Source organism: Cibotium barometz, chromosome 30, assembly GCF_041138505.1.
Source record: "Cibotium barometz isolate CiBa-2024 chromosome 30, ASM4113850v1, whole genome shotgun sequence".
Lineage (NCBI taxonomy): Eukaryota > Viridiplantae > Streptophyta > Polypodiopsida > Cyatheales > Cibotiaceae > Cibotium > Cibotium barometz.
Genome location: NC_141075.1, coordinates 38,079,160 through 38,090,387, shown reverse-complemented (window position 1 = coordinate 38,090,387; position 11,228 = coordinate 38,079,160). Strand labels below are relative to the sequence as shown.

General features: G+C 40.4%; 1 protein-coding gene across 2 annotated transcripts; it reads left to right on the top strand.

Annotated features, from left to right (window-relative positions):
* The first annotated feature begins 3,836 nt into the window (after positions 1-3,836).
* On the top strand, positions 3,837-7,233 carry LOC147621452 (glutamate receptor 3.5-like). Of its 2 annotated transcripts, XM_086824190.1 has the most exons (6): positions 3,842-4,467; positions 4,755-4,864; positions 4,937-5,227; positions 5,756-5,787; positions 5,949-6,361; positions 6,629-7,233. In XM_086824190.1, exons 1-6 carry the CDS (start codon positions 4,129-4,131, stop codon positions 7,112-7,114), a joined length of 1,671 nt encoding a protein of 556 aa, XP_086680316.1. In that variant the 5' UTR covers positions 3,842-4,128; the 3' UTR covers positions 7,115-7,233. The 2 variants fall into 2 exon arrangements, with proteins under 2 accessions (XP_086680317.1, XP_086680316.1); XM_086824191.1 differs by lacking the exon at positions 4,937-5,227 and having other exon boundaries at positions 3,837-4,467.
* The last annotated feature ends 3,995 nt before the right edge of the window (positions 7,234-11,228 follow it).

The following is an 11,228-nucleotide window of genomic DNA, read 5'->3' as shown; positions in this document are numbered from 1 at the left end:
TGTAGGACTCGGGCTATTAACACATATAAACATTATAACTTCATAGGTAGGGGATGCTCATGGTGTATCGAAGTGTTGGAAAAAAAATTTAAGGATACAAAAAAATGAATCCCCAATGGAGACTCACTCCTGGGGATGGAGCCACATATAACTTATAGAACGTGGAAATTAAGTGATTTGTATTCCTTGTCTAAATACACTATTTTGGATGGGGTTGGCCTCTTATTCGAGGGATGGGATCCAGTCTCTCCACATGTGGGGATGGTGTCTCAATTGATGCCTCAAACATGGTCTCAATTTATGCCACCTCAAACATGGTCAAACAAGGAAAGGTCAGGAGTAGAGGGGGTTGTGACACAACCCCCTCCTCAGGTCCCCACTAGGTGACTAGGAAGAGGTCTAGTGATGTGGTCCTAGGATAGGCCATGACCCACAACTCTCGGAAGAGTCTGGAAGTGGATTTATAAAAAATCAAAGGGATCATTCAGGTATTGGACTCACGGATGTACCAAGGTCGTTGGCCAAGGTATTTGAAGAACTCCAGAACTTCAATGTTGGGCAACCAATAAGGCTTGCCCAGTTATGAGGATGGGCCTTAAGTGTAGGAATTCGTATCGTAAGATATTTGGTAGATTGGAATTATAAACTGGAAATTGTTTGTCAATTTTTGAAAAGAAAGATGACCTTAAAGAAAATCCATCCCTAAGGAGCAAGTGGTAGGGTGGAGGTTGGATGATGGGAAGGTCAAATCCAGACTCGAGTCTCCTCCTCTGGTTCCCTAATGGAAGCAGTAAGCTTTAGGACTTATTTTTAAATTGACCCCCTTGGGTTCGGAGGAAAGAGCCAAAAAAATTTTAAGAGTAAAAAAGTTCAAAAATTTCCAAAGATTTTTTTCCCTCAAATCCCATAATTTCTCATAAATTTCAGGCTTTTTTCAAGCTTTTTTTTGGAACATTTTCAAAAGCTTTTTTTTAAAAACTCATTTAAAAAAAATAAAAATAAAAATTAATAAGCTTTATAAAGGTTTTGAGTTTTTTTTTGAAACATTTTCAAAAGCTTTTTTTTAAAAACTCATTTAAAAAAATAAAAATAAAAATTAATAAGCTTTATTAAGGTTTTGTGGGTTTTGATTTTTTTAGCGGAGGGAGGCGATTTTCGCCCGGCTGGCTGCACCCCCCCCCCTCACGTTGCGCCTGCTGAAGATGAGGGAGATGGAATCCTCCCTCTCCCCTCTCCCCTCTCCTTCTCCATCCAATACACCTTCCTCCTCTCCCCTCTCTCCTTTGTTAACATGTTACGAGGGAGATTAACTTTAATTCTTTGATTAAAGTTTTTAATTAAACTTTACTTAATTATAATTAACATTAATTATGATTAATGTTTAATTAAAACAAAATTCCCTTTTAAGAGAAATTCTCACGGAAAAAGGAAGGAAAAAATAGAATTGAGAGGCGGAGAGGATCCCACGCACAAGGGAGGGCATTTTATGCATCAACATGCTGCCCCCTAACTGAATTTCAGCAGAAAATTGACAGAAATTTCATCGCATACCCGCGGAAAAACTCGCAAAAATGTATAAAAATATATTTTTAACCATAAAAATGCTCAAATTTTTTTAAAAAAATTAGGAAAAAAATTCTAAAATTTCTAGAAATTTAGGGAATTCATTCTACCAAAAATATCCACAATAAAATATGCGGTATTTTTGTAAAAAATTCTATTAATGCTTATTTTAAACCACAAAAAATAAGAAAAAATAGCATTAAACTCATGGAATTCCCTCGCAACGTTGATTCGTCCATTGAATTGTAGTAACAGGCATTCCAATCGCCATATCGACGATCCACGAGTAAATCATCAACACAAATCAAAAAAATAAGATTTTTATTAGTAAATATTAAAATTTACTTAAGAAAATCAACAAAATTAACTAGAGATTGCTCTGATACCACTGTTAAAACCCTAAGATCTCTCTAGATAATTGTTATGCATAAACGTGCATAAATCAGGCATAAACTCAACCACCCGACCACCCCCGAGCCCAAGGATGCACACATGAATTATAAATGAAATACATCATACCTCTACCTTGATGTCCCATACCATCAAGAGGTATAACTCCAATCCAATAGCATGTAGCTATTGGATTGGAGTTATACCTCTACGGCCTCTTGATGTCCCATACCATCAAGAGGTATAACTCCAATCCAATAGCATGTAGCTATAGTGTGAAATGGTAGATGAGTAGATATGGACCTCCACACAAGAGACTATAGCCTAAGCCTCCAAGCCTCCCTTGAGTGTGCCCCATGCCCCTATTATATAGGAGGGCCCTCAAGTGACTCTTGACTCTCCATTTCCCATGTGTGACCCTTGGATGCCTGACCCTAACCTTAACCCTTAATGTTAGTCCTAACCCATGCTCCACTAGAGCTTGTTCCCATGCTCCCATGCTCACAAGCCTAATGTGGGTTAGCCTCCTAGTAGTATATGCACACATAATGTACATATAACAATTGACCTCTTCGTAATATTCCATTTGTCAATGGAATGTCATACTCCATTGACCTCTTCATAATATTCCATTTGTCAATGGAGTATTCCAACCCACTTGCCTACACCAAGGAGGAGTTTGTGCTAAATAGTGTATCAAATAGACCTTTAAGATGGGTCTAATTTGACCCATCTTATATTGTATCAATAGAACTATAAGATGGGTCTTATACTTTTCATTATTATGTTATTTATTGTCTTATTGTCACGTAAAGTGTATAAGCCATGAACACCTCTTAGCCAACCTTTTCATTATTATGCTATTTATTGTCTTATTCTCCCATATAACTTAATAGATGTCCACATACTAGGCCCGAATCTATTCTTTATACACCTTTTCACATATACAATATATACATCATTTTGGATGACGATGACCTCAAATAGCTTTATCATCAAAGCACGATTACAAGTGACATAAAGGTGGTAGAGTAAGTTGATGGTCAAGGCTAGGGTTGAAATTTGAAGGTGGCATCCTTAGACTTCAACTTAAAGTGGCTAGGGTTAAAATTTGAAGGTGGCAGCCTTAGACTTCAACTTAAAGAATTAGAGATGGCCTGGGTTGAAATTTGAAGGTGGCAGCCTTAGACTTCAACTTAAAGAATTAGAGATGGCCTTCATCAAAATTCATTCGAGCATTTGTAATATTAATTTTATGCATTTATAAAATTCATTATTCAATAGAAAGAAAGTGCTAAGTGGTTGGGTAAATTGATTATCTGGGCTAAAATTTGAAGGCATGTCTTAACTCGAAGGCTTAGAAATGGACTTCATCATAGTTCATTCAAGCATTTATAATAACAATTTTAAGCATATATCAAATCCATGGATTTGAAGCATATATCAAATCCGTTATTTAATAGAATTTACTTTAATTTCCCTTCTTTTGATAACTACTAAATCTTTCGTTTGGGCTTCCAAAGGGCCTTCGAATTTCAGCACCAGGGACTAGTGCTAAAAACAACCAACCTTAAGGGTATTTTGCCCTTGAGGTCGTGTTAATAAAGATGGGGCGTGTTGACTTGTAATTTCTAATTCGTCAAAATTTAGAGAAAAATTAAAAATTTTGAAAATCGTGTAGGATAATATATATTTATTCACTTATAAGCGCGGACGTGGACGATGACGAGTATCCGGAAAGTTCGGTGGGGAAAAGTAGGTCTTTTAATATAGTACGCCCATTCACAGATGGTAGATACTACGGACCCCTGACGATTCACGCGTCGTGAGTGAGACACCACTGTCGAGTGGAGGGGAAGTTTCGCCGAATTCCATCCGAGCCGATGACAAGGAGCAGCCGACGAGCCGAAGGCTTGCCATTTAGACATAAACACAGAGAGAGAGAGAGAGCACACAGAGAGCGCAGGGGAGAGAGAGAGAGAGAGAGAGAGAGAGAGGGGTCACCCGACCCTGCAGGCTTCACCTTTAGAAGACGAGGTCTCGACTATGTATTCTCTCTAAGCACTGGTCCAGCTGTAGAGGTTGAATGAAAATAGTAAACCATAGCTGCGGGTACTAACGCTGCAATATAAAAGAGCCTCGCATTCGCGGAAAAAGGCTACCAAGAGCTTGCTGATGGCGGTCTGCATGCGCTACTCCTCCTCCTCTTTGCTTATGATCATCCTCTTCTTCTTTGCATTATCTAATTCAAGCTTTGCGAGTACGTCTGATTCTTCTGCTTCTTCCACTAATAGCACAGCTCCGTTGCGGGTGCTTGTGCCTTGGAAGGTGGGCTTTGAGCAATTTGTGTCTCGCTCAGATTATAATAGCACTCTATTTGATGGCTTCAGTGTCCAAGTCTTCTTGCAAGCCCTCCGACGGGTCCAGTCCCCCCCTTCTTATCGTTTCGTGCTGCACGGAAACGGTATCGAAACGCCTTCCTATGACGACATGGTCCAGATGGTTGCCAATGGGGTAAATAAACCCCAAATCGCCTTTCTATCTTTTAATTGTTCCTCCTGTTTTGCCATAATCAGCTTAAAGCATACTATGTATATGTGCTTCGACGTTCTAGATTAGTATTTCCCACATAAATTGTTGGAGATTTGACCGTGTTCATGAATTGATGGAGATTTATGTACAGTCTTCATTACACCTGCATTTCGTCCCATATACGATAGCAGGCAGATGATTAATGTAGAGATTAACAATCATCATCTGCGTATTAGCTAATTGATTCAAAATCACACATACGTGCGTAGGAAGCGGATGCGATTGTGGCGGATCTGACGATAACAAAGCAGCGGATGGACATCGTGGACTTCACGATGCCATATATGGACTCAACGCTGGTGATGGTGACGACCTTCAGGTGAAGATTGTAATGTTTTTGACATGAAGTAAAAGAACCAATTGCAAAAACGAGCTACAATTATTGCTGCAGGTATGGGAGCACAGGAGCCCTGTGGGATTTTCTGAGACCCTTCTCATGGCAACTGTGGATGGTTTTGTTGAGCTCCTTCGTAGCCACCGGCGGTGTCCTCTACCTCCTGGAGAACAAGAACCCCGACTTCTCCACCACGTCAATTAGCAAGCGGCGCCCCGCCGCAGCACCAGAGGCCCATCCTTCCCAACTAGCTATCAGCGACCCCTCCGACCCTTCCTCCTTGCAGCGCCCTGGTCCCCCCATCTTTGATGAAGCCTCTCACAAACGCCGCATCCTCAATGCTTATTGGTACGTGTTGTGGCAGACCCACAACATTACTTTTTAAAGGCCATCAGAGTTTTTTCCCACCACAGACCATCTCTCCCTCCCCCCTCTCTAAAAACTCGTGTCTCTCTTTCTTCGCACTCTCTCTCACTTACACGTTTTGCACGGCATTCATTCAAAAAAATTCGCTCTTTGGAATTCGCTCACTACCAATATTCATTCTAATTTCTAGGGTTGGACCATATCCAATCTAGTTTTTTTTTCTAAGGTTCTCTTCCCTCAAGTAATTAATTAATGCCACGAAAAGTTTGGCATACATATTTACACTCACTTAGAATTTTTCTAAGTATAAGTGAGGATTAAACTGATTGTAGTTTTTTTTCCAACCCACAATCTTAGTACTACACATCTCTTAGGTTTAAGTGCGAAAAATTGAGTGTAATGTCAATAACGCATGTGTAAGAGTGTGTATACATCAGTGTACCTTGAGAAATTATTATTAGTGTTTATTATGCATGAAATGCATTTTGTGCTAATAAGAAATGTTTGCAGGTTCACTTCTCTTTGCGTCTTTACTGCTCAACGTAAGCCCATGAACCCACTTATTTGTAAACAATCAATCAAATGTGTTGGTTATATCAAATACAAGTGATCTTAATGCAATTCTAATACAAACTATCCTAAGAGCAGTTTTGAATACTAATACAAGATTTGTTTATATATTATTGCCTTTCATGTATGGCAGAAGAATCAGTGAGGACCCACTTAGGGCGAATTGTGACAGTGGCATGGCTATTTGTGATGCTTATATTCAATTCAAGCTACACAGCTAGTTTGGCCTCCCTCCTTTCGGCCCAACAAAGTTATCCAACAATAGAGGGGTTTGATGCTTTACTTAAGAGTAACATAACAGTGGGATACCAAGAGGGCTCTTTTATGGGAAAATTTTTGACGAGTAATATGCAATTTCCGTTGAAAAGGCTAAAGAGTTATGCTTCGGAGCAAGACTATGCAGAAGCCCTCAGAAAAGGGCCTAAACAAGGTGGGATTGGAGCTGTCCTAGATGAGCTCCCCTACACTAAAATTTTGCTCCAATCAGAACATTGTGACTTTACCAGTAGTGGTGATCAGCGTGCTTACTTTGGTGGATTTGGATTCGTAAGTACCTTTTTGCAATCATTATTTCATATGATGTCCCCTATGTGGACCCTTTTAATGTGTCAATTTTATGATTGTTATTATTGCATTAAGGACTATTAAAACTTTTCCTTAATCCGGTAGACACTGCATTATGTCGTCTTTTAAAGTTTCTCTTTGCATGATGAAGGGGAGAGAGAGAGAGAGAGAGAGAGAGAGAGAGAGTCTCAACAATAGCTGAACTGAATGAGAGCTCAAATACAGTGAATGCAAAATTGTTATGTGCAGGCCTTCAGGAAAAACTTAAGTAGTATAAATGACGAGATATCAAAAGGTATACTATCATTGGCCGAAGATGGGGTACTACAAAAGCTAAAGAATGGATGGATTGATGGGAATAATGCAGATGATTGCAGCTCAACTGATGAGCCCTCTCATTTAAGGTTGAGAAGCTTTGGAGGGCTCTTCAGTATCCTTGGATTCGTATATTTAATTTGCATACTCTGGCGCTTATTAACAAAGGTCCTTCGCAATGGAAGGTATGCTCATAATTTTAATGATGCCAATGCTGAGGGTAGTGCTCCTATAATTAAAGAAAGAGAATTAGGCTCGGGATCATTAAGAAGACGCTCAAATAGAGTTAATGATGATCATGATGGATCAGAGAGGGGAGGCAACGATCATGATGGATCACAAAGGGGAGGCCATAGTCATTATGATGACCATCCTAACCATAACAATTTGGCCTTGCAAGAACGGTCCCCTGTCTCATAAATTGTACAAGGTTACAAATTGTAAGCCACCTCTCTTTCATTGACTGTTACCTCCCAATGCAATCGGCTTATATGCTCCAACCTTTTAAATGACTAATATATCCAATTTTGCTGCTTGTACATTTTGACCAAACGTCGTAATTATTTGTGAGATGTGCTTGCCCAACCTCAAAAGAAAGATACATGAGATGCCCTTTGCACCACGCAAGATTAGAGAGAGAACGTTTCAGCTTTGATTTAACGTTATTTTGATTGCATAATTATAGTCTCCTTGACAACGCTAATTAGAGACTTGGAAGAATTAATCATTGCTTGTAATATCTGTCACACCCTCTGATGATAGTGAGCCTCCAATGAAAGCGGGAAGGCCCATAATCAGTAGGAAATCCGTTGCTAGGTGGCAATGAGTGTTGTTGCAGATGGTCCAAAGGCCTAAAGAGATGGCTGTGAACTGCTTCTGAAGTTGCATGGACGGCTGAAACCACATACTGAAATGGGGTAAATACATCTGCAAGGACCAGGGCAACGTCAATCGAGGCAAAGACCACATATTCATCATGATCTTGCCGGGCTTGTTTGGAAGGCAGAATTGCATGTAGATCACCAGGGTTGAGGATGCTAGAAGTGGGCAAGAGTGATATCATCAGCTTGGGATAGTGCGGCACCAATGACATACAAAACGCCCACAAGGGCTGCCGGTAAGGATGTCAGAGGTGCATGAGGAGTGTGATGCAACAAGAGTAGAGCCTAAGAAATCCTCCTCTTCGGAGTCAGCAAAGTGGGCAACGCTGACTGTAGAAGGTAGAGGCGTGTTGTAGAGCAGAGTACAGACCATTGAGTTAGTTTTGTGTGCATCAGGGCCTTCATGTGCACTGGAGGCCGAGCAGAGAGGTGCCTTTACTTGTAGAGGCGACACAGGAGAGAGAGACCGACAGTGACCATCGGAATCACAATGATTGGCATGCAGAGCTGCTTCGTTGAGAGGGAGGCCAGGAAGCTGGGGAGGTGAAGGGGACCACCAGCGGGTGCTGCAGGATTGACCAGGGGAGATGCCTCAATGTTGACATGCACCATGGTAGGTGCTAGTGGAATGACAGCCGAGGAGGAGACCACAACTTGAGCTACAGCATTAGTGGTGCTAGCAGCATGCATGAGAGCTGAATCATGGCCATTAAAGGCCAGAGAAGGATCTGGGCCATTGAGTTGTTGGAGATCTGGGCTGTTGCCAGCAGGAGGGGCCTCTTGGAGAGACGATGCTCAAAAGGAAGTGCCGGTGGAGATGAGGCTAGTGTAAGGGCCCCTTATGCGGGCAGGGGTGGGAGCTCCAAAGGCAAAGGTGAGGGCAAGGGACCCCCTTCAATGTTGCAAGAGGAGGCCAGGGCTGATTGAATAGTCGGTGGAGCATGAGTGCCTGCAGCAGCATTTGGGGAAGATCTCATTTAAGAGATTGCATAGGCCCTCTCCACATACATTCCACAGCTTTTGATACACCTCAATTGGGAGACCATCTGCGACATGGGCCTTTTCTTTCTTCGTCTTCATGAGTACACTTTCAATTTCTTCCATAGTGAAGGGCCTGCCAAGCTGCTTCCTTTGGAAATTCGAAATAGATGGTTCCATCATATTCAAAAATTGTCCAACCTTCCCAGCATATTGTTCATCTCATGATTTGGAGGCTTCCCCACGATTCTAGAGAAATGGTCAATGAGAACCTTCTCAATGTCATTATCATCTGTAGCCATACTCCCATCAGGCCTCTTTATGTATCTGATAAGGTCACAGTCCTTCTTTACCCCAACATCCTTGAAGAAAGTAGAGTTGGGGCTATCTCCAACCTTTAACCAGTAGAGCTCAGATTGGACCCTAGTAGATTCAGCTTTACTCTTCTCTTCTGCTTTCAGAAATTCTTCAGTTCTGGCAAGCAGCCACTGTGCAATTTCATCCTCTTTAGGTTCACTACATGTACCAATCATGATCTCCATGAATCTAGTAGCCGTTTTCTCATCCATCCTTCTCTTAGCTGCTTTCCTCTTTTCCCACACCTCTTAGCCTCTACGACCAGTGCTTGGCTGCATGCTGCCCATACTTTTAATGGATCAGAATCCCCCTGCTTGACTTCTGTCCAGATTCTTCTCAAAATTGAACACCATGCTTTATCCACTTAGATGAGACCATGTATGAGGTCTCGGTTGACTTAAATACCAAGGCAATATTTTAAGTCGCTCGCACCACCAGTCATGAAGAAAGCATCACTCAGCTCAGCTATAGCAATATTGATTGATTGAATGTTCATTGTTGCTGCCCAGGAGCAAGGTGTCATCTACATAGATTGCCACCACTAGGAATATACCTCGAGAGTGCCTTGTGTACACATTCACATTAGAGTGAATACGTATATAATCATGATTCAGCTGGCTTTAGACTATATAGTGCTTTGTGGAGATGACAAACTTTTTTTGGAGATGCCTTGGACCAGAGCACAACAAAGGTTGCACCATGTAAATCTGCTCAACCCTAGGTCGCCATGAAGAAATGTTGTCTTAACATCCATTTGGTGAAGAGGGTAGTCATCCATTTGGTGAAGAGGGTAGTCATAGTGGGCCACCATTCTATATATACATCATGGCTATGAAACCACTCTTTTCCTATAATAGCATCTACTTTATCAGGATTCATTATCATGAAATCTGATGGCTCTGAGTAGCTCTGTATACTTATAGGCAATTGAGACACTCGTCAACGACGATCGCAAAAAGGTAGATCTAATCTTTGAAAAAACGTGTTGATCTAGGCTATGCGCTTGGTGGTGTTTGAAGTGCTTGCATTGCATCACAGGTTCAAACGCCCAGGGTCGCTTGAGGTGGTGCTTATAAAGATGGAGTGAGGTGGTGCCTTATAAAGTGACTTGTAATTTCTAATTAGTCAAACTTTAGGAAAAAAATAGTAAAAAATGAAAATAGTGTTGATCTGAAATTGATATTTTTTTTGGAACATAATTATAATAGTATTTATTAAGTCTCCAACCACAAGCGCTTGTTGATGGCGGTCTGCATGGGCTGCTCCTCCTCCTCTTCGCTTATGATCATCCTCTTCTTCTTTGCATTATCTTCAAGCTTTGCGAGTACGTCTGATTCTTCTTCTTCTGCTTCCACTAATAGCACAACTGATCTGTTGCGGGTGCTTGTGCCTTGGACGGTGGGCTTTGATCAATTTGTGTCTCGCTCAGATCAAAATTTGATTGCTGTAGTGTCCAAGTCTTCTTTTGCAAGCCCTCTGAGGGGTTCCCCCCCTTCTTATTGTTTCGTGCTCCACGGAAACGGTATATATCGAAACACCATCCTACGACGTAATAAACCCCAAATCGCCTTTCTATATTTCCCATAATCGTACACTACGTGCTTCGACGTTCTAGATTACATAAACACAAGGAGCTTTTGTTCATTCTCTGTATAAGAAAAAAAAAAAAGCATTCACTAGATAATTCCTTAAATATAAATGAACATATCTAGAAAAAGTGCAAACTAGAGAAAATGAAACACTTTCCTAGATAGGCTAACTAGGAAATATGTGCATGGATTTCTCTATATAGAAAATATGTGCATGGATTTCTCTATAATTCTCTAAATATAAATGAACATATCTAGAAAAAGTGCAAACTAGAGAAAATGAAACACTTTCTTAGATAGGCTAACTAAGAAATATGTGCATGGATTTCTCTATATAAGAAAATTTACCTACATAGGAATTTTTTTTTCTATGTAAGTAAATTTTCCTATATGATTTCTCTATATAGAAAAATTTGCCTACATAGGAATTTTTTCCCTATATAGGCAAGTTTGTCTACATAGGAATTTTTGAGTTATACACGAAAAACAAAAGTTCCTATGTAGGCAAATTTGCCTATATAGAGAAATCCATGCACACATAACATATCTAGGAAAATGTTTCATTTTTCCTAGTTTGTACTTTTTCTAGATATCTTTATATCTACCTAAGAATAGTGAAGACATTGTAACTGTAAATAGTGAATACATTGTATCTCTATATAGTGAAGACATTGTAACTCTAAATAGTGAATACATTGTATCTCTATATAGGGAATACATAGAAGCTTA

What these genes read in the sequence shown, in the direction of transcription:
- LOC147621452 (XM_086824190.1), top strand. Translation starts at nt 4,129, where the DNA reads ATGGCGGTCTGCATGCGCTACTCCTCCTCCTCTTTGCTTATGATCATC. An exon ending in CGCATCCTCAATGCTTATTG is followed by an intron (nt 5,228 to 5,755) that starts GTACGTGTTGTG and finishes AAATGTTTGCAG; the next exon opens with GTTCACTTCTCTTTGCGTCT. An exon ending in TTGCGTCTTTACTGCTCAAC is followed by an intron (nt 5,788 to 5,948) that starts GTAAGCCCATGA and finishes CATGTATGGCAG; the next exon opens with AAGAATCAGTGAGGACCCAC.